Below are 21,648 nucleotides of genomic sequence, written 5' to 3' on the forward strand. Positions count from 1 at the left end.
GCAGAAAAACTATAGACAAACTATAAACCTATTTTGTTAGAACCCCTTTCTCTGGCATGCCAAAGATCCACAAGGAAGGTAGTCCTCTTCATTCGACTGTTGACTGATAAATTCTCCAATATATCACACAGCAAAGTTTTTGGCCCATTTATTAAAAGCTGTTACCAATATGAGCTTATTTTCCTTCTCTTTCACAAAAAATTTCCCAATTTTCTGGATAAAGTGAAAAAAGTTTCCATAACGATTTAATGGTAAATTTCAATGTAGAATCACTTTTCACTAATGTGCCTCTAGAAGAACCTTCATTTGCTCTCACAAACCTTTCCACCAGAGATAGTGAAATTATTCGACTTCGTCATTCATTTTATTTTGTTTGTAAAAATAGAAACTACAAGCAAGTTGAAGGAACTGGCATTGTAAGACACTGTGTTCTGCTCTTGCCAACTTCCATTTGGAACACTTTGAAGACATTCTTTTCTCATCCAGACACCTTCATCCTTTGTTTTGGGTGTGTTATATAGATGACATTTTTTGATCTGGCCTCACAACAAGGATACACGAAAAAAAATTTAATTGTTTCACGTATCTTTGTTTTACATTTAATTTTACTATGGAAATAGAAAACAAAAAGATATCCTACTCCTCCACCCATCATCGTGAACTAATTAAGTTTTTTAATGTAGTGTCCAGTGAAGTGTAGTTTGTAGTGTCCAGTGAAGGTAGGCTGTCTTAATTAACTAATTAAGACAGCCTACCTTCACTGGACACTACATTCAACAACAATTGGCTCACCATCCCTCTCAAAAGATTGGAATTATGTAAATTTTATTAAGATGTGCTCACATTATTTGCTCTACACTGCAACAAGTACAGCAGGAATTTTTAAACATCAAATGATATATAAAACTCGACGGTTTCTCAGACCTGACAAAACATCTTTTGGATTCCTATATTCATATGATAAGGAAGGAGTATGTAGAGTCCCTACCCCATACATTTCTGGCATCTCGGAACCAATTTCTAGAAGTCTTAAGAAGTACAATCTATTGGCTACATTTATTCCAATCAACAAACCATCATCATGGTTCCCATCTTCTAAAGATAAATGTTCCCCTCTTGCTCTACCAAGTTCCTTGTATCTGTCACCTTTCATATTTTGGACAAACTGGACATTAAGTGGAAAAAAGAATACAAGAACACTACTCTTATATCATCAATAGGAAATCCAAGAAATTGGATCTTGCAAAACATTGAATAGATACAGACCAATGTCACATGGTCTGAAATATGCTTACTCCATCATTGTTTCTATAAATTCGACATTTATTTAACGAAAGCACCAAAGCTTACTTCTAAGTCTACCAAAGTCTACTAAAACATGGAATAGATACAGACCATAATATCACATGGTCTGAAATATGCTTACTCCATCATTGTTTCTATAAATTCAACATTTATTTAACGAATGCACCAAAGCCTACTTCATCGTCTGAACTTGAATTGGAATGACTGCCTCTTGATATCAAAGATATGGTAGAGTATTTTGATTACACCACATCAGATTCTGTAATAACTCTGTGGTATGCTTTTCTGGAGGATTCAATTCTCTGAAGATGAGTCATTTCAGACCCACCATCCTTCCATCCATCTCATTGACAATCTACCACTTTCTTTTTTTCCAGGAACTTTACCTTCTATTACTGTTTTGAGAAGTCCTCCTTCCATCTTTACAATGTATCCAAAGTATTTCAACTTTCTTTTGTCAGTATCCTTCAGGAGCCTTAAAGTTCTACCGATAATTTCTTAGCACCCATCCGCTAGTCTGCTTTTCAGTATATGATATCCTCAGCAGCCTTCTGTAATAACACCATATCTCAAAAGCAGCTATTCTTTTCCTATCAGACTTCTTTAGGTGTCAGTTCTCAGATCCATAAGTCTCTGTTGGAAAAAAACAGCTATATCTAGAATCCTCAACTTTGTTCCTGTGGAGATAGATCCATCTTTCTAGATTTTAGACAAGTCTCTATTATTTTAGCCATTCATAATCATCTTCTGAACAGCAATCCTTCACATTAATAATGGATCCCAGGTACTCAAGCTTGCTGACCTCCTCAATGTTTTTCTCCATCGAGGTACACTTGTTTCTCAGTAGCTTTCCTATCTGTATTTCTTTTGAGAACCATAATATTTGTCTTGCTAGAATTGAGCTGAGGTCCTCTGTTCATACTGGTCTCATTAACTTTGTTAAGGATTTGTCATAGTTCTTTCTTGTCATTATCAAAGGAGTACTGTATGAATCCACAGATTACTGATCAATCTACCACCTATCCTAATTCTTGTCTTGAACTCATCAATGATGTCCTCAGCATAAATACTAAACAGGTGAGGAAAAAGTGGGCATCCTTGCCTAACTCCTTTTCCAACCAGAAGCCAATCAGTTATTCTGACACTTATTCTTACCATGGCTTTTTGCTTCTTGTACAATTTAGCTGTCAACTTGATAATGTGTTGAGGAAAACCCATTCTTTTCATTACTTCCCACAGTTTAACATGCTGAATGCAGTTAAAAGCTTTGGAGTAATCTATGAAACACATTATCCTAGGAAGTCTAATTTCTTTATACTTTCTATGATTCTCTAAGGCAAAGAATCTGATCTCTGGTAGTACCCTTTCCTAAAACTTGCTTGTTCCTCAGGCATCTCTGCCTTAACTTTGGTCTCAATCCTATTTACTAAATAACCTTTAAATCTTGCTTGCACGAGAGATTAAACTAACGTGTGTAGTTTCAAATTAATCCATTATTTGCATTTTACTTTGTATTAAACTATCGTATACCACAGGTGATGGCCTGTAATTTTCAGGCCAAAATATATGGCCTTTGAATAAATATTATTCACTTATCTCTTTGTATTTTCATGTGAATACTACAAGTATTATTATGTATTCCTGATTGCATTCTTGTTGACCGTTTTCTTACACTTTTCTACCAGAAAAGTGGTAGAAAACGGTCTTTCTTTCAAAGTAATGACTCCAAACTTCTAGAATATCTTCAGTTTTCACCTGTGTTCTCTGATTCAGCACTCTTTCCTCTTTCTGAGCTTTCTCAATAACCTCCAGAATATTTTGTTGCCTTCCTGATATTATTTTCTATGTTCATACCAAAGTCTTTCCATAACTTTTCTTTAGCTACTTTTACATAGTGCTTCACTTTCCAGCATTTTTCTCTATATTCTCTAAGAGCATGGGCTTACTTAGTTGCCCGGAATTTTTGATACGAGTCCACAATGTAGTTCTGATTTTTCTATCCTTGCAGATAACCTCACTATATGCATTTCTGGCTGAATCAATCAATATTTTCTTCAGAGTTTGCCATTAAATCACCAAGTTTTGGTCTTGTTTTCAAACTCTTTCATTTTTTTTTTTTTTTTTGAATAATGTTTATGTATTTGAGTCTACAGTTCACCTTTGAAAGCTGCTCAACTTTGATTTATTTTAAAACTTTCTTACACACTCCTCTTCTTTGCAATATGAAATTCAATTTTTTCCTGCTCAAAACTAAATGGTGGTCAATTCCATATCTCCTGTATACTGTTGTGTGCTGAACCGGTGGAAAAACATTGCTATCAACATAGCATAGTCAATGAGATGTTGAAAATTTATTTATCACTAGGTTAGACTATAATAGATTTAGTTTAATCCTTTATCCCAGTGAGAGCAAACAAAGTTTGCGCCTGAAAATATCTTCAGGACTAAATATAGTGTTGTACTATCTTATCCAGTAAGTAGTGCAACACCAAGGCAACTCGTGGCAAAGGTGGAGCAAGCTACCAGGCACTTCTAACCCAGTATCTCCCATAATGCAAAACACATTTCCTATGTGGATATGTATACTGTTATGCATTAAAGGGATTGGCCATCTAGTTAGTCCTGAAGATATTTTCAGGCGCAAACTTTGTTTGCTCTCACTGGGATAAAGGATTAAACTAAATCTATTATAGTCAATGAGACTTTTCTTTCATCTTTTCTCCATGTGAATTTGTGCATGTTTTTATGTTAGAACATGGCATTAGTGATACTCATCCCATGTCCTGAAGTTAGAATTCTTTATATTTTGTTGGGAGGGGTAGCCATTGGCAAAAAATGTTTTTTATGTGGGTGAGTTCTGTGTAGAGTGCATTGGTATCTGATCAATTTAATTTTGCACAGTGTACGAAAGTTTTTATAGTTCTAAATTATTGGGAGGGGTATATGATGTGACCTTTGATGGATGTATCTACTTGTGTGTGGGAAGATATTCTGTAGACTATGACAGTCAGGGTTCCATTTGGTTGTCTTGTAACTAGGGTGCCTAGAAAGGGCAGACTATTGTTACTTTCTATTTCTGTTGTGAATTGGATCCTTGGATGTTGGCTGTTCAAATGGGAAAGGAAAGTGTGTAAGGGGTCCTGGTTATGTGGCTAAACTGCAAACACATTGTCCACATAGTGTAGCCAAATAGGGGATTTAAGGGGGAGGAATTTAGGGTATTCTTTTCAAATGTCTCCATGAAAAAGTTAGCCAAGTGGGAGAAGAGGGGATTCTACAAACAAACAAATCAAGAGTACAGCCCATGGCTGTACTCCTGATTTGTTTGTAGAATTTTCATTCCCAAACAAATAAATACAAAGAATTCTAACACCACATACTCACACAGTTTCTTCTCCCCCCTTCTCTCTAACATATATTACAGCAAATCTGTCACTATCTCCTACATCTGTGGCATCTCAGAAAAGATGGCCAAGATATTAAAAAAACACAATCTTGTGACCACCTACAAACCACACAAAAAGTTAGCAACCCTTATCTGCTCCCCCCAAAGATTAGCGACAGCCTCTGGATTTACCTAGAGTTTACGAGGTACCTATAGCTGCAACCTTTCTTGTTATGGACAAACAGGTAGGATAGCCAACATCCACATATATCAGAGCACCAAGATTCCACCTGATTCCACCACTACAGCCACTTAGGATTATCAGATCATGCCCTGGCACAGGATCCATTGGAAAAAAGCTACCTTACTCCACCGAAGCAAATAATTCAAGTTCGAGAGACTTTCCCTTGAATCAGCTGCAGGCTTTACCAACTATCGTAATGTAAAAAATATGGTTGTATAAGACTCTTGCCTCTTCCACAGACAGTCAGCCCAATGACCAAGAACATTCGACCAAAACCAATAGGTAGTGTAATTATGAGACTTTAGGTCTTCCTGTATCTCTCCAGTTTTTTCATCTTTGTTACTGAAGAGTGCCTGAGTGCATGTGTCTAATACAAGTGTATTAATCCCTGATGATGCCGATTTGACTTCAGCAAAATATAGGATAATAAGTAAATAATTTTATTTATTAACAAATACGTTGTTACCATGTTTACTCAAATATAACTTGCCCTCGTGTATATCTTACATCCCTGATTTTACTTTACGAAAAAAGAAATTAAAAAGTTTCACATATACCTCACACACAAAAAAAGTTTAAAACTTCAGATGTTGTTATGGCAGTTTCAAATGTTTTTGGAATTCGATTGAAGATAATTGGCATTTCAACTCAACAATCTTCGGCTTGCCTTTGTCATCGAGCCGCGCAACCAAATAACAATAATAGAAAATGGGGGAAAAAGTGTGACAATGCACACAACTGGAAGTGAAAAACAGCGATGCACAATAATGCTCGCAATTATGGCAGATGGAATAAAGTTTCCTCTTTATGTAATGTTCAAAAGAAAAGAATGTCGAAGGGGAAATTTCCCCCTGTAATTCATGCAACAGTTCAAGAAAAAGGGCGGACACTACAGTGGTTCAAGATTGGATTAGAACAGTTTGGGATAAAGGGCTATGGACTTTATCTTGACTCGCAGCTCTCCTCGTGTGGGATTGTTTCCACGGAAACTTAAGACCTGAAATAGTAAAACAACTTTCAGATGTGAAGACTGATGTGGCCATTATTCCTGATGGTCTTATATCTTGTCTACAGCCTTTGGATGTATTGGTCAACAAACCATTCAAGTACTACATACGAAAATTCTACACGAAGTGGATGGCAGCCGGTGGCTACGACCTGACTCCGGCAGGAAAGATTAAGAGACTATTATTAGATCTATTGTGCAACTGGATTTTGAGAACTTGGGATATGATTTTACCAGAAATAATTGCCAGGAGTTTTTTTAAAAAAACTGGCATCTCTAATTTCCTGGATGGAAGCGAAGATGATGCTGTTTGTGTAGATGACCTTAACAGTGCACACGAGGAAACCATTCTCAAGACCGGAAGTAGTGATAGCGAATAGGAGATTCTTGGTAAGTCACCCATTTTCAGTTGTTTTTATTTAAATTGGGTGAATTTATGATTCCGAGATGATAAAAGCACAAGCAATAATAAAACTTAATTTAATTACAGAAGCATTATTGCTAACGATTCGAATATATCACGTGTCAAAGGTGAGCAGCTGATCGCATAAATAACGATAATTAAAATTTAAATGCATGCATTTTATAAATAATATGAGCAATTATAAATTATAATAAATACTAAGGATTTAATTATAAACGTTGAATTAATTTTTTCCTGAAAAATTTTAGTTTCTGAAAATCTTCGCATATATATCGCACAATGATTTTTTAACTTTAATTTTGGGAAAAAAAGTGCTAGTTATATTCAAGTAAATATGGTAATTTCCTTAAACTATATACGATGCTGTATATGATGGTATCCTATAAGTTACTAAAAGAATTTTTATGGCGTAGATGCTAAAGAAATATTTCAATACATGACTGGATGTGAGTGAACAAGTGGTCACCTCTGGTAGTTATATAAGAGTATGGCTAGTAAGGGCATAAAGACTAAGAGTTTTTGCTTAGAGAATAGTGAATGAATGGAATAGGTTGCCAGAGGTAATCACGAGTGTCCCCTAGTCAGTGAATGAGTGTAAGGAGAGATATGATCAGCGTTACATGAATAGTGGTAAACGAGTCTTCCTGAAGATGCTTGTATTATTATATACGCATCTCCAGGAAATCCAAATAACATTATCGCTTAGTAAATAATAATTTACTAAGTGATAATGTAACTCTAACAAGTGCAGACATTTTCTCATAATTGATGTTAACTATAATTTAATGAAACACAAGAATCATTTATACTATTGGTATGTGTAGGTCTAAATTTTTCTTGTATATTAATATGCTAGATATAAGCCTAAGCCAAAACACTATTAATATTATGCACTTAAAGAGAATTCAGAAATTCACATTCAGTTTTGCAAAGTGCTAAGATATTGACTTAATTATTCTATTATGCAGGATAACTGCATCTGAGTTAATTTCTTACCCAGGTAGCAACAGCTGTTCGTTTCCTTCAAAATCCAAGAGTAAAAGATAGTCCTCTTTCACAGAAAAGAGCCTTTTTGCTAAAGAAAGGTGAATATAAGTGTAATTTTTTTTTCCCCCTTATGATATTAAAGTTATAAATTACTTAGTTTATTTTCAGTGTTAGGTGCATTCTTTACTTGCTGAATGAAATTATTGAAGACTATTTATCAAAATCAGTCTAATTGTTAATATTTAGTGATTTTATTTGTTTATTAATGTTTTAAATAGGTCTTACAAGTGAAGAAATAGATTTAGCAATAGATAGTGCACATGTTACAGATTCCAAGCAAGTAGCAGTGGAAAGATATCCATCAAAATCTGGTAAAAATATTTCAAATATACAGTAATATATTATACAGTGTATATTTTATTTTTAAGAAGGGAAACTTAAAAACAATTAAAAAATAAATTATCTGAATTTGGGCTTTTTCTATTTTTAATGAAAAATAGAAGCAATTTTGTAATTATTTCTGCATATATCTGCCACAAAACACAGCGGTTAAATATCTACATGAACTCATGAATTTCTGCATGTATCTACATATAGAAATTGTGACAAATCTGGAATTCCCAAAACTGCACCTGTTCAAGAGTACCATTACTTTTAATAATAGCAGCAGAATGTTGCCAGTGTTTATTTGTTAGATGATAGCTGGAGATAAAACTGAGGGTCATATGACATGGTTTTTATTAAAGAAACATAAGAAACAGGACACATCATATTTTCTTCACATGCGAAGCACTGTCTTCTCATTTTGCCATATTTTTATGGCCATTATTAGGACTAGTGTGTGTGTGTGTGTGTGTGTGTGTGTGTGTGTGTGTGTGTGTGTGTGTGTGTGTGTGTGTGTGTTTAAAAAAAAAAAATGCAAATACTAGAAAAATCAAATTGGATTATCAAATAATTTGAAGAATTTTGCTTTGAAGAAGTCTCTTCTAGTAGTGCCAAACATTTAGCAGTTATACATTGATTTGGCTACATAGCATGGAAGAGTTGGGAAAGCAGCAACAGCATTCATATAGGCTATTGATTCAATTCATCAGTACCTAAAAAATAAAATTTACCATGGAGTTCAAAAGCAGGCATTCTCTCCTTAAAAAGCAACATTTTTCTTGAAATATACATGAAATCAAATGCTGGACATTTACTTACATACTAGTACCTGTCATGACCTCCTTGTAAAAAATAGGCATAATCAACAAATTTTATCATCATACTCAAAACCTATTACAATATGAATGCAATTCAAACTCAACACTATCATAGAATGCTGAACTGAAAATATTTCTTCTATTGTAGTTCTTTAAGCAGTGCCATGTGTCAAACCAGATCAAGTATGCTTTGAGCCAGTTCAAAAACTAAATCTGTTTTACATTTTGCAAAAGATTTTTTTTTTTTTTTTGGAAAATAAATATCAGCATTCAGTTAATATCACTTGTGTAAACAAACTGGAGGATGTAAAGATTTATTGTTTGGATGACCTTAACAGCCAGGTTGTCATTACTATAATTCTCTTGCTGCTGCTGGTGTGTCAATTCTTGGATAATCCTGACAGCCGAGTTGTTTTCACTCCAACACTATCATTGCTGTTCTTTCTGCTGACCTGGCTCTGTTAGTCTTCCCAGCCCTAGGATAAGTAATGCATTAAGCAACATGTGACCTGACTTTGTTCATGCTAATAAGTTACATGATTATTAAAGAACTTTAATGTATATGAATGATTAAAATGATATACCTACAAAAAACAAAGACAGTAGCAAAGCAATTAATTACGCAAAATATGACAAATCTATCAGGAGACTCAAACTTAATTATTCTTCATATGAACAAACAAATTTCAAGTGAGATTTGTAGGAATGTCAGAGAGAAAAAATAGATATTTAAAGCTGTAACTTAATAAACAAAAAAATATTATACAAGAAATATAAAAAGAATCTCAGAAATGCACAGATTGAAACAGAATATAGATCATTTACCAAGTTTGTAAGAGCAAGATCATAAAAGACAAGGAGACTTTACTGAATTTGTGAACTTGGCAACAATCCAAGAAAACGAGATGTTTGGATTCACTTCTGGGTAAGATGCATAAACCTAAGACATTCTCCGATTACACTGATCTGAAAACTACTGTAAATCAAACTTTAATAGCTAGCTGTAAAGGAGGTGCACGTTCCTGCCAGAAATCTCAGAACATGAAATACAACTAATTGTAAGCAGACTAAACACCAACAAAACTATAGGATATGATGAAGTAACTGTAAGAATGATACTTTTACTAAATACCACCTATGATTTTTCCTTCATATCATAAACAAATCCTTTTCAGCTGGTGATTCATAAACAGCCCTAAAAAAAAAAAAAAGCAGAAGTTTTATTCATCTGCAAAAAAAGCAATATCAATAATTACACTAATTATAGATCAATGTTTATTTTATGAGTTCTCTCAAAAATCTTTGAAGTCTCAATGAAAAACAGGCGTCAATTTTTTTTTTTTTTTAATTCAATAAAATTCTTCAATAAATATCAGTATAGATTCTTCACAAAACAGAATGCTGAACAAGCTTGCCTAAAGGTTTCTGAACTCATATATGTAAAAAGAGCATTAACAATGATAAAACAGCAGCTATTTTCATTGACATACAGAAGGCATTTCGACTCTTTCAATCATGCTATAATATTAAAAAAATGGCATACTTATAGGCATTAGAGGGAAGTGTGTTCACTATTATTTAGAAAACCTGAAGTGTGCAGTTCAAATAAATGTCTCCTTCAGCAAATACCATTCATCCAAACTGGTATTCTTCAAGACTCAGGAATCTATATTATTTCTGATCTATATGAACCACCTCTTTTTGTTGGAAATGAAAGGGAACCTAATCAGCTTTGCTGATGATATGGCAATAGTTTTCTCTTCAAGTGACATGCCAGTATTGTCTTGTCAGGTGTCATCTCCTTCCAGGTGGTTGACTACCATGAGCTTCTGCCATGTATGGTTTTGTGCTTCTCTCTTACATTCTTCATAAGACAAAAAGGTCCAGTCCTTAATATTTCCCATCCAATCTATTCTTTATCTTCCTCTTCTTCATTTTCCTTGTATCCTTCTAAAAGGTTTTTTGTAGAGATTCAAGCCTTAGTATGTGACCAAGGTTGGTGGTGCCTATCTTGTCAACTAATGCCAACATTAGCATAACATGAAAACTGATTTTTTTTTTTTAGCCTGCATAGATGGTTCAGTGAAAACAAAAACAAAATGAACGTTCAAAAAATGAATTTACCTTATATAAATTAAGTGGATATTAAATCCAACATTATTTCAAAGAAGAATACAGGAACTATAAAAGTTTCGTACGAAATTTGAATGTATGAAATGTAGTTTCTCTATTTGGCTCTCTACTTGAAATAATGTTGGATTTAATATCCACTTGATTTATATAATTTTGTATTTTAGTGAATGCAAAATTTATATAATTTTTATTTATTTAGTGAATTTATCTTATTTGAACTAAAGGGTAGAGAAGCAGTCTTGCCAATTAAATACCATTCCAAGCAATTACAAAGCTAAGGTACACATTGTATAGGATGCATAACATGTAGTATCTCACAAATTTTTACAGACTATATTATGCAGAGGTATACTCAAAAAGAATTCAGTATGGAATTTGTAGATGAAGGCAAAAATGTCATTAGCAAATAACACAATACATGCAACATAATATATTAAAGAACATCTTTGATTATAATTATACTGAAGTGTACAACTCTAATTTAATTCTTATCAATTTTCTTTTTTTCTTCTTAAATTGAAATGAACATTGGATTAGTCTCAGTGACCAGCACCATATCCTCAAACAAGGTGGTCTACTTTTTTCAGTTATCTCAGTACAAAAAAAAAAAGCATCCTACAGCATCATTTCACATTCCTGGCACCAAGAATCTGTAACTCTCTTAACGGAGAGTTCAGGAATGAAAAATCAGAAGCAACCTTATGATTAAGACTATTTCTTGGAGCCATGAATAATGCTGAAACATTTCTCATCTTTACCTAGATAAACACTAACACATTTCAAAGTAGTGTTTTACTCATACTCTATATAAAAAAGGAATTATTTTCTTTTTTACATGGACTATTAGTTTTTTATAATTATCTCTAATATATAGTGATATATGGGGAATGTGAGTCTGCAGTATTTAAGGTAACTAGTGGTGTACCACAAGGATCAGTCCTTGGTCCACTGTTATTCATTCTGTACATTAATGATATTGGGAAGGATTTGACAGGAGACATACAGCTATTTGCTGATGATGTAAAGATAGGTAGGGTAATCAGGAATGCTGCTGATATGCAGTACTTGCAGAGTGATTTGAATATGCTGGAATTGTGGGCATGGGAAAATGGATGTCATTAAATGGAAAGTAACACACTTTGGCGTGATTAGATATCCAATGTTGTATTATATTAGTGGGATTATGCTAGAAGAAACTGATCAGGCTAGGGATCTTGGAGAGTTAGTAGATAACAAGTTGAAGTTCAGGGGACATTTAGCAAAGAAAGATTGCAAATACAACTCAAAAGATAATTGCAATGCTGAAACAAGCTTTCACATGTAAAGATAAGGATGTCATTTTGCCTCTTTACAAAGCCTCGATAAGACCTCACTTTGACTATTGTGCACAGGTCTGTCTCCTGGTTTCTATTGTGATTCTGATACAGTGGAGAGAGTGCAAAGGAGAGTGTTAAAATTGATATCAGGATTGTGGGATACTGATTATGAAGACAGATTGAGAATTTGTTGACTGCAGACACTAGCAAACAGGAGAAGGGGGGGGTGATATGATTGAGACTTCTGAAAGGGTCATACAGGATTTCAGTTGATGGAATTTTTTTTTTTTTATATATAGAGAGAGAGAGTGGGGAAAGGACAAGAGAGCATCTTGGGAATCCGATAATGAATGCTGCTAAGAAACGTGATGAGGGCTAGATTTTTCTCTCATTATGTAATGCATGATTGGAATGGATTGCCATTGGATGTGTGTGTGCAAGCAGTGTGAATGAATTCAAGAATAAATCTGATAGCTGGTGCATGTAGTATGTGGCCTCTCTTGATGAGTTCCTGACTCCCTGGAAGTCTCTCTTAATAATAATAATATGCTGCTTATTTTATATAACATATAAAGTAAAATAACACAGTTTGTATATATTTACTTGCATTAAGTTTGCTAAAAATGTAGCATGTGAGCTTAACTGATGCTTCGAAAAGTTTGAAATATACACAATAGCACATGAATATTGTATTGTATTGATCTCTTAGGTGCATGTTGTAGCATTCTAGAGCACACCACTGCTGTACAATGCAGATCTCACAAGTACAGTTGATATGTAAATATTATTTCATGCAATACTCATTACAGAATATTTAAAAAAATAAAATTTAGATAATTAATTTTAAATTTTTAAAAAATATTTTTTGTAAATGTAATGGATATTTAAATAAATATTAATTAAAAATATTAATATTAGCATATGTAACAAAAAAAATGTCTATCATTACAGACTTGGCATAAAATAGATGCAACTAATCATGGCTGAATATTAGTGACCTTGCCTATCTCCCCCTCCCCTTCCCACCCTTAGAAAATTGTCAGCATGAAAAATTAGTATTTTGTAGGTGGGAAATGAAGCAAGGATGTTTTAATGTTTTTGGTTAAATTAAAAATTCCAAGAAATACATTCTTCTTTAATCCTTTATCCAAGTGGAAACAAACAGGTTTGCACATGAAGTTTCTTTATAGCTAGCACAATTACACACACAAACGATGTCTTTGCATTATAGGATACTACTGCAATTAATGTGAAATCATTGGCCTCTCTCTATATACAAGTAGCCTAGCAGTGAAGAAACTTCACTCAAACTTTCTGTCTTTGCTTACACTCGGATAAAGAATTAAACAAGAATGTAATTTCTTTAATTTAATATATAACCAAGTGAAAAATCTTTTTATAATGTTTTTAGTGTTGATATTTAATATATATTTGAATATTCATTTTATCACTTTTTTTTTTTTAACTGTTGCTTTGACATAATTTTTTGATATAGTAAAAAAACAAATGGTTTATTTTATTTATTTATTTATTTTTCCAGAAGTTTTATATGCGACTCCTCCTCCTCCACAACCATCTTCTACATTGGTGAGGTTGCAGAGATTATGTTCTTCATTTGTTTTAATTGGTGTTGCCTGCTATGGATTTTATAAATTTTATAAGGTAAAGATTTTACATCTTTTTTTTTACTAAAACTTGATTCTTCTAGTTTTATCCTCCTTGTTTATGATAAGGAGGAAAAAACTTCTTGTTTCTACATCACTACACTACATATTACAAATGAGAAAAGAATCTGAAGACTGAAGATAGAAGGTATTTTTTTTTGGGAAGAGGAGGGATTGATGGGAAAATGTCATGGGTGGAAGTAATGGGGTGTGAGCCGTTTCGGCAGTGCGTTGTCTTTGGAACTTGTGGGGGGGGGGCAATGTCATGTCGGCTAGGTGTTTCTGTCTTTGGTGTGCTTGAGTTGTCTTCTATTGGTCGGAGTTGTGACCTAATTTTTATGTTGTGGAGCTTCCAACTCTGAGATTATGTAGGGTCGGTGGACGTTTATTGAGTTTTTGTCCACCGACCTAATCTCTGAGAGTTGGACCACAACATAAAAATTAGGTCACGACTCCTAAAAAAAGGAGGTACTCCTAAACAAAAGTAGGCTATATTAGCCATTAAAATAAGAGTTTATTTTAGAGAAGTAACATGGGAATTTTCCCAGAAATAATACCTATAATTTTTCCATTCTGTTTAAATGACCATACCACCTGAGGTTAGCTCTATTAACGAATTCCTGAATGCTAACAATGGCAAATTCTTTCCTAATATCCTCAGTTTTAATATGACACTGCAATTGATGTCATTGTTCTCTCCAGTAATCTTTCTCGGAACTCTCATATCTCTCCAGTCTCTGATCAAGTGTTTTATTTCTAACCCAGCTCTCAAATCCATAAGGTAAATTTGATTTGAACACTGTCTTGTATACTGTTAGTTTAGTGTCTTGACTAATTTCTTTCTTGTTCCATATAAATTTATTCCGTTGACTTCCTACCATACCAGCTTTATTGATTCTGTTGTCTATTTCCATATTGAATTTACCATCTTCACTAAAAATCATGCCTACGTAGCTGAAATGTTTTACTTGTTCTATAGGTTCTCCATTCACAATGCTGTTGATATTTTCAATGCTTCTGCCTCTTTTCATTGTCTTTGTCTTGTTATTGCTGACCTTCATACCAAATCAATTACAAGAGTTATTCAATTTTGTCAGGGAATCTTGCAGGTTTGTAGCAGATTTATTTAGAAGTATAACATCATCTGCTATCTAGTAAAGAGCTGAGATTTAACACATCCAATTTTGATATCAGATTTAATACCACTTTCCTTCATAATGTGATTCATATAGATAATAAATAACAGAGGGAAAAATGTACATCCTTGTCTGACACCAGATTTAACATTAAACCATCTTCCTGTACTTCTTTCAATTCTAACTGCTGACTTGCAACTCAAATAAAGACTAAGTATTGCTTGATATAATGCTCCATTGACATCCCACAACTGTAGCACTCTGAACAATTTCTCTGTTAGCACCCTGTCTTATGTCTTTTCCAGATCTATAAAACTTAAATACAGATCTTTGTTATATTCCCATGATTTCTCAACTATTTGTCATAATGTGAAAATTTGATCTTGACAGCCTCTATTTGGCCTGAATCCAGCTTGTTCTTCACAAAGCTTCCCTTCCACAATCCTTCTCAACTGTTTCTCAAGTATACTTGAATAAATCTTACCAGGAACACACAGTAGGGAAATACCTCTGTAATTCTCGCATTCAGTTTTATTATTATTATTGTTCCGGGCAACTCCAAGGAGTTGACAGACTCATCGAGGGAGGCCCTAACATCATGTCAAGAACAACTATTCGACATTGACACAGTATCTATCATACCTCGCCTTAAACTCATTCACTGTCACAGCATCCACCACAGACTCAGGGAGCGCATTCCACTCATTCACTACTCTAAAAGTAAAGAACCCAGCTCTAACACCTTTACTAACCACACTTTTGCCCAGTTTCCATGGATGTCCCCTAGTCCTCCCACAACCAGCCCTGTTCTCAAAAATATCTTCTGAATTAATCTTATAGAAACCCTTCAGTAATTTGAATGTCTCAATCATATCACCCCTCCTTTGCCTATCGTCCAATCAATGCAACCCACAAATCTTCAACCTATTCTCATAAGGTTCATTCCACAGACCTTCTATCATCTTGGTCACTCGTCTCTGGATCCTCTCCACTTCCTCCCCATCACGAAGAAACCCTGGTGCCCATAACTGAGCACAGTAGTCCAGATGGGGTCTTATCAAGGCTCGATACAGAGGAACAACAACTTGTTTGTCTCTGCATGTTAAAGTATTTTCAGAAGCCAAGTGATTTGATGAGCTGATTTAGTCACTTTTGCAATGTGCCCCCTAAACTTCAATTCCCTATCCACCAACACTCTCAAATACCTGGCCTCATCAATCTCCTGGAGTACGGTTCCACCAATGCAATATGCTGCTGCTATTCTTTTCACCCCAAAGTGCATAACCTTACACTTTGCCACATTAAATTGACATCCATTTTTCCTAGTCCAGTCCTCCAAACTATCCAAATCATCCTGTAAAATTTTGACATCCTGTGCACTCACAATTGCACTACTCAACTTTGCATCATCAGCAAACGAGTGAACACTTCCTCTCAAATCCTTTCCTATATCATTGATGAACAAATTGAAAAGCAGTGGTCCAAGAACAGAGCCCTGCGGCACACCACTAGTCACAAGCCGTCTTTTAGACTCCACTCCTGAATAAACCACTCTCTGGTATCTCTCCTTCAACCACCCTCCTATCCATCTCACCAGCCCTATATCTATCCCCATCTGCTCCAGTTTACTGATTAGGGTTCCATGTGGTATCCTGTCAAAGGCCTTGGCAAGGTCCAGTAGTATCACTGTAAACCCATTACCCCTATCCAGTTTAGCCGGATAGGGGTAATGGGTTTACAGTGATTCTAAGTTTACAGTGTTATAAATCGTGAGCAAGTTACTGAGGCATGATCTACCCTTCACAAAACCATGTTGTCCCCCATACAATATCCCATTTTCATCTATCCAATCCTGTATTCTTTTCTTGACTAATTTCTCTAAGACCTTGATAATGATTCCTGATATGCTAATCGGTCGGTAATTTACAACAGCAGTCTTGGAGCCACCTTTATGCAGTGGAACTATTTTCCCCTCTTTCCACCCCCTCAGGACTAACCCAGACCAGGGACTCAAATTAAACAAAATGGTCAAGGGTACCGACAATTCTTAAGTTACTTCTCGTACCACAAGAGCTGGTATACCATCCAATCCCACGGATGTATTGACATTGAGGTTATGCAATAGACTACTCACCTCCACTTCAATCACCGCAATTCCCGTATAATCTACTGGTTTATTCGTTTCTGCAATGTCACCACCTGGATGATATATACTAGGAAAGTGCTCACTCAGTAACTCAACTATATCAACTGATTCAGTTACCTCGACATTCTTTAAAATCATTCTGCCATGTACATTTTTCCTTTTACTTGCTACATATCTAAAAAACTGTATAGGATTCTCTTTAGCCTGCATGGCCAATGTTTTTTCGTAATCCTTTTTTGCTTTTCTTACCACACCCGTTTCTCTTCTGGCCTGCGCTTTATACCGTTCATGTGCTTGCCGGTCACCTTTCTCCTTAAATTCCCTCCATAGTTGTTTCTTTTTTTGCAGCTCAAGCTTAATGGTGTTATTCATCAATTTTAACTCCTATTTGATTTATTATTCGGACTCTAGGTATACAGTCAGCCATTGCTTCAATGCAAACACCTTTTAACTGCCTCCCATGCACTGTCAAATTTTAGCCCTTGCAGTTGTACATGCCATGGCACTGTACCAATCAATCTTCTAAGCTTGTCATACTTAACAGCCTGATAATTGCACATTTACCCTGTCTTAATTGTAAATTTCACACCTTTAGCCACCTCCCAAGTCAAGACGCCATGATCACTCTCACCAGTTTGGTGGCAATGTGGTCATATTTGTTACAGCCAAATCCTCAGATGTAATTACTAGGTCAAGCACTCTCTGATCCCTAGTATTTTCCATTACATGCTGTCGCAGATAATTATCCCTTAATAACCACATAAAATCCAATTCCTTCCTCCCGTGTGTCCTCTCATCACTCCAATCAATGTGACCATAGTTGAAATCTCCCATAATAATTACCCTCCTTCCACTCATTTCTTCTATTTGCTTGTGCATACTGTCACCACCATCTTTTCCATCACCTGGTCTATAGCAGCACCGAATTGTATATTTAGTTCTGCTAGCCACAATCTCACACCAAATGGCCTCAAATGTGCCCTTTTCTCTATCCTGCAATTCAACTTCTATTCTCATTGGCTGTAGCTCATCAGCTATCATCAACAATACTCCTCCCCCCATTTTATTCTCCCTGTCATTCCTGAACACACTATACCCATCACATTCAATCCCACTAGTTATATCATCTACAGTCAGCCATGATTCACTAATACCAATAACCTGTGGTCTGGAAGTGCCAACCATGACCAAAAACTCTTCCTTCTTGTTCCTAATACGCCTAGCATTAGTGTACATGAATTTAAGACCCCCATTAGCCCCAACCCCTACCTTGATGCCTTATATTAACTATCCCACTCTGATTTGTTGTCCTTATTCAGTCGGGCATATTATATTCATTCATACATTCAACTTCCTCCCCAGAGATTATGTCTACACTCCTCCCCTTAATAAATCTAGTTTCCCTGAATTTGCACATCCACTACATTCAGCAACACTTTCTCAAGTCTCCTTACACCGTAACCATTCAAATGCAAGCCATCCATCTTATATAGATCCTTTCACCCATCGAACTCACTCCACACCTCCACAAATTCCACACCATTCGTCATACATAACCCACGCATAAAGTCATTCGCAATTATGGCCCTCCTTTTAAACATTTCACTGTCATACCATGACAAAAGACTAATCATTCTAACTCTCTCACTCTTTTCTTTTGCTACCTCAAACAATTCATTGAGGTCTTCTATCATTTCCATTTTATCTCCTCTCAAATCATTTGTACCTGCCACAACAATCATTTCTTTCACCCTTTCCTTTTGCTCTCTAATAGACTCAGTTACATCCTTTATGGTCGCACCAGGTTGGTACGATTTTGTCAAATCCTTGACTAACACACCTCATACTAACGAGTCTCCATACAGCACTCTATCCTTCATTTTGTTCATGTTCACACTCATATGCCTATTTTTCCTGTCATACTTTTTATTATTGGCTGGCTCAATCAGTCAACTTTTGCTCATACGCTCTAGCTGCTGTTTTGCCCTTTGTATCGCACCATTCAACAATGCGATCTCACTCGTTGCGTCTATCTCATATTTTTTATTCTCTGTAAAACCATTAATACTATCATTCACACTTTCTACATTCACACTCTCACAATTCTCTGGTACAACCTCGCCGTTTCTTGTCATATTCCTATTTTCTTCATCCTGAAGTTTGACAAAAATATCACACTCACTATCCAAAATACACTTCAGTTCCTCATTCTCCCTATATTTTCTACACACATTCACTCCTTTATTATCATCTGACCGCACTCTGACCGCACTCCGCAAAGCATACATTTCGCAGATAGTACACTGAATCATCTCCTTTACATTACTGTTCTTCAAAGAAGATGGCGAACCATCATTACTGGCTGCCATTTTCCTTCGTACTGGAGCCATACTTACTAGTAACATATTTTATCAAATTATAAATTATAAACACCAAAAACACACAAAGAGACGCAAGGCAAACAAAACTATGCAATATTAAGTAAATTTATCAACGATAACTGAAAATAACGCTTATCTTATCAGGAGTTTTCACGAACACTACACACTACGAATCCCTCTAGCGGCGACTTCCCGACATAGATTATGTTATAAAACACTTTAGCACACTAACTACACTAATAAAACTACAATATACTAGATATACTATACTAAATATAATATACAAAAATTACACAATTAAATCTATCAAAATATTTAATAAATCAACAAAAATCACAAATCTTTCAGGAGCTCTCCAACAGTACGTCTCTTCACCAGCTAGCCTCGACACCAACCCTAAATTTTTGCTCAGTTATTACATATAGTAGAGCGCACCTACTCCACAACTCTCTGCCTCCACCAACCGCAACTACCTTCATAATCTTCAACAACGCCATCTACCGCCGACCATCACAACTAGTATTTTCACAGACAACCTCAAACATCCATGCCCATGGCTGGATTCAAACCCGCAGCCTTTTGGCTGGAGAGCGGATATGCTAACCACTCGGCCACCCATACCAGCAATTTCTTATTTCCCTTTTTTATATATGAGTACTATGAGAGCTCTACTCCAATCATCTGGAATTCTTCCCTCAGTTCAATCTTTCTAAATTATAGAGTGCATTCATTGTAAGACTTTTATACCTTCATACTTGAGCATTTCAAGTAAAACATTTCAGCTTACTTAGGCACGATTTTTAGTGAAGATGGTAAATTCAATATGGAAATAAACAACAGAATCAATAAAGTTGATATGGTCAAATATCATCTACTCCTGCTGACTTTCCACATTTCAGGCTTTTGATGGCTTTTTCTACTTCAAGTATGGATATGTATTCCTGATTGCATGTCTGTTAAGTGTTTTTTTACAACTGTGTTGTCATCACTGCTTGTTTCATTTAGCAATTTTTCGAAGTAATTTCTCTACATCAAGGATATCTTTTTCTCCAGTTTTCATCTCACCTTTATCATCTCTAATTCCTTTTACAGCACTCTTTCCTCCATTTCTAAGCTTCTTCAACAACCTCCAGAATATTTTGCCACCATCGTGATATTTATTTTCTACGTTCTTACCAAAGCCTTCCCATGACTTTTGTTTAGCTAGTTTTACACAGTGTTTAGCTTTTTTACATTTGTCTCTATATTCTCTAAGAGCACAAGCTGACTTATTTGCCAGAAACTTTTAATATGCTTTCTTCTTTTCCTTCACTACCTCTTTAACTTTCTGTGTACACCATGGAGTTATGAGTTTTCTGTCCTTGCAGACACCCTCACCACATGCCTCTGGCTGAATCAATCATGATTTTCTTCAAAGCCACTGAATCTCCAAGGTTTTGTTCCTTTTCTCAAACTCTTTTATTTTTTATTCAGTAAACTTTGTATTTTAGTCTAAGTTCACATCTGAGAGCTGCTCAACTTTTATTTGCTTTAAAACTTTCTTACATCTTCTTTTCAAAATTAAATTCAATTTTATCCTGCTCAAGAAGACTAAATAGTAATCACTTCCAATTTCAAATCCTCTGTACACTCTGGTGTCCTGCACCAGGTAGAAAACATCACTATCAACAATAACATAGTCAATGAGACTTTTCTTATTCCTTACCTCTTCTCTCCATGTGAATATGTGCATCTTTTTATGTTGGAACATGGTATTAGTAATAACCAGTCCATGTCCTGAGCAGAAATCCAACAGGTATTTGCCATTATTATTAGCTTTGCTCTTTTCTCCAAATTTTCCAAAAATATTTTTGTATGTCTGACAATCATTTTCTACTCTGCTATTTAGATCCCCAACAAGAACAGGGGGTGCTTAAGGATCAAAGCTGTATAACTGAGAGGAAACCTCCACATAGCCTTCAAAGGAATGCAGAGAACCGACCAGGGCTTCTGACCTAATGTCCAATCCTCACCTTCTCGTGGTGCACCCTGTTGGGTATTTACCTGGATACTGAATGAACGAGGATGGGCTAGAAATTTGGGATTTAACCGACCAAATTGTATTCTTATTGGCTTAAACCAAAATACAAAATGATGGTACAACATGACAGAATTTCATGCCAGCTAGGGCATTGCCCGGTTAAACAAGCCCCCCACCTCCCCCCATTGTTTTCGCCAGGGAATCAGGGCAAACAACGAAAAGTTAGCTACTACAACAAATCTGAAAACACAAACTAACTCAACATCACCACAGTTAAAGATTGGTACTATCAACATAAG

At 35.4% G+C, this 21,648-nt stretch overlaps 1 protein-coding gene across 1 annotated transcript in view; it reads left to right on the forward strand.

Annotated features, from left to right (window-relative positions):
• Pex14 (peroxisomal biogenesis factor 14) overlaps nucleotides 1-21,648 on the forward strand; it is a 146,074-nt gene that overhangs the window by 64,348 nt on the left and 60,078 nt on the right. The window contains exons 3-5 of the mRNA XM_090407412.1: nucleotides 7,365-7,449; nucleotides 7,630-7,722; nucleotides 13,543-13,664. Of these exons, the coding sequence (XP_090263538.1) occupies nucleotides 7,365-7,449; nucleotides 7,630-7,722; nucleotides 13,543-13,664 (300 nt within the window). The remainder of the gene's footprint in view (nucleotides 1-7,364; nucleotides 7,450-7,629; nucleotides 7,723-13,542; nucleotides 13,665-21,648) is intronic.

This window comes from Typopeltis vanoorti, chromosome 2 (genome assembly GCF_054136105.1).
Source record: "Typopeltis vanoorti isolate ZY-2024b chromosome 2, IOZ_Tvanoo_1.0, whole genome shotgun sequence".
NCBI lineage: Eukaryota > Metazoa > Arthropoda > Arachnida > Uropygi > Thelyphonidae > Typopeltis > Typopeltis vanoorti.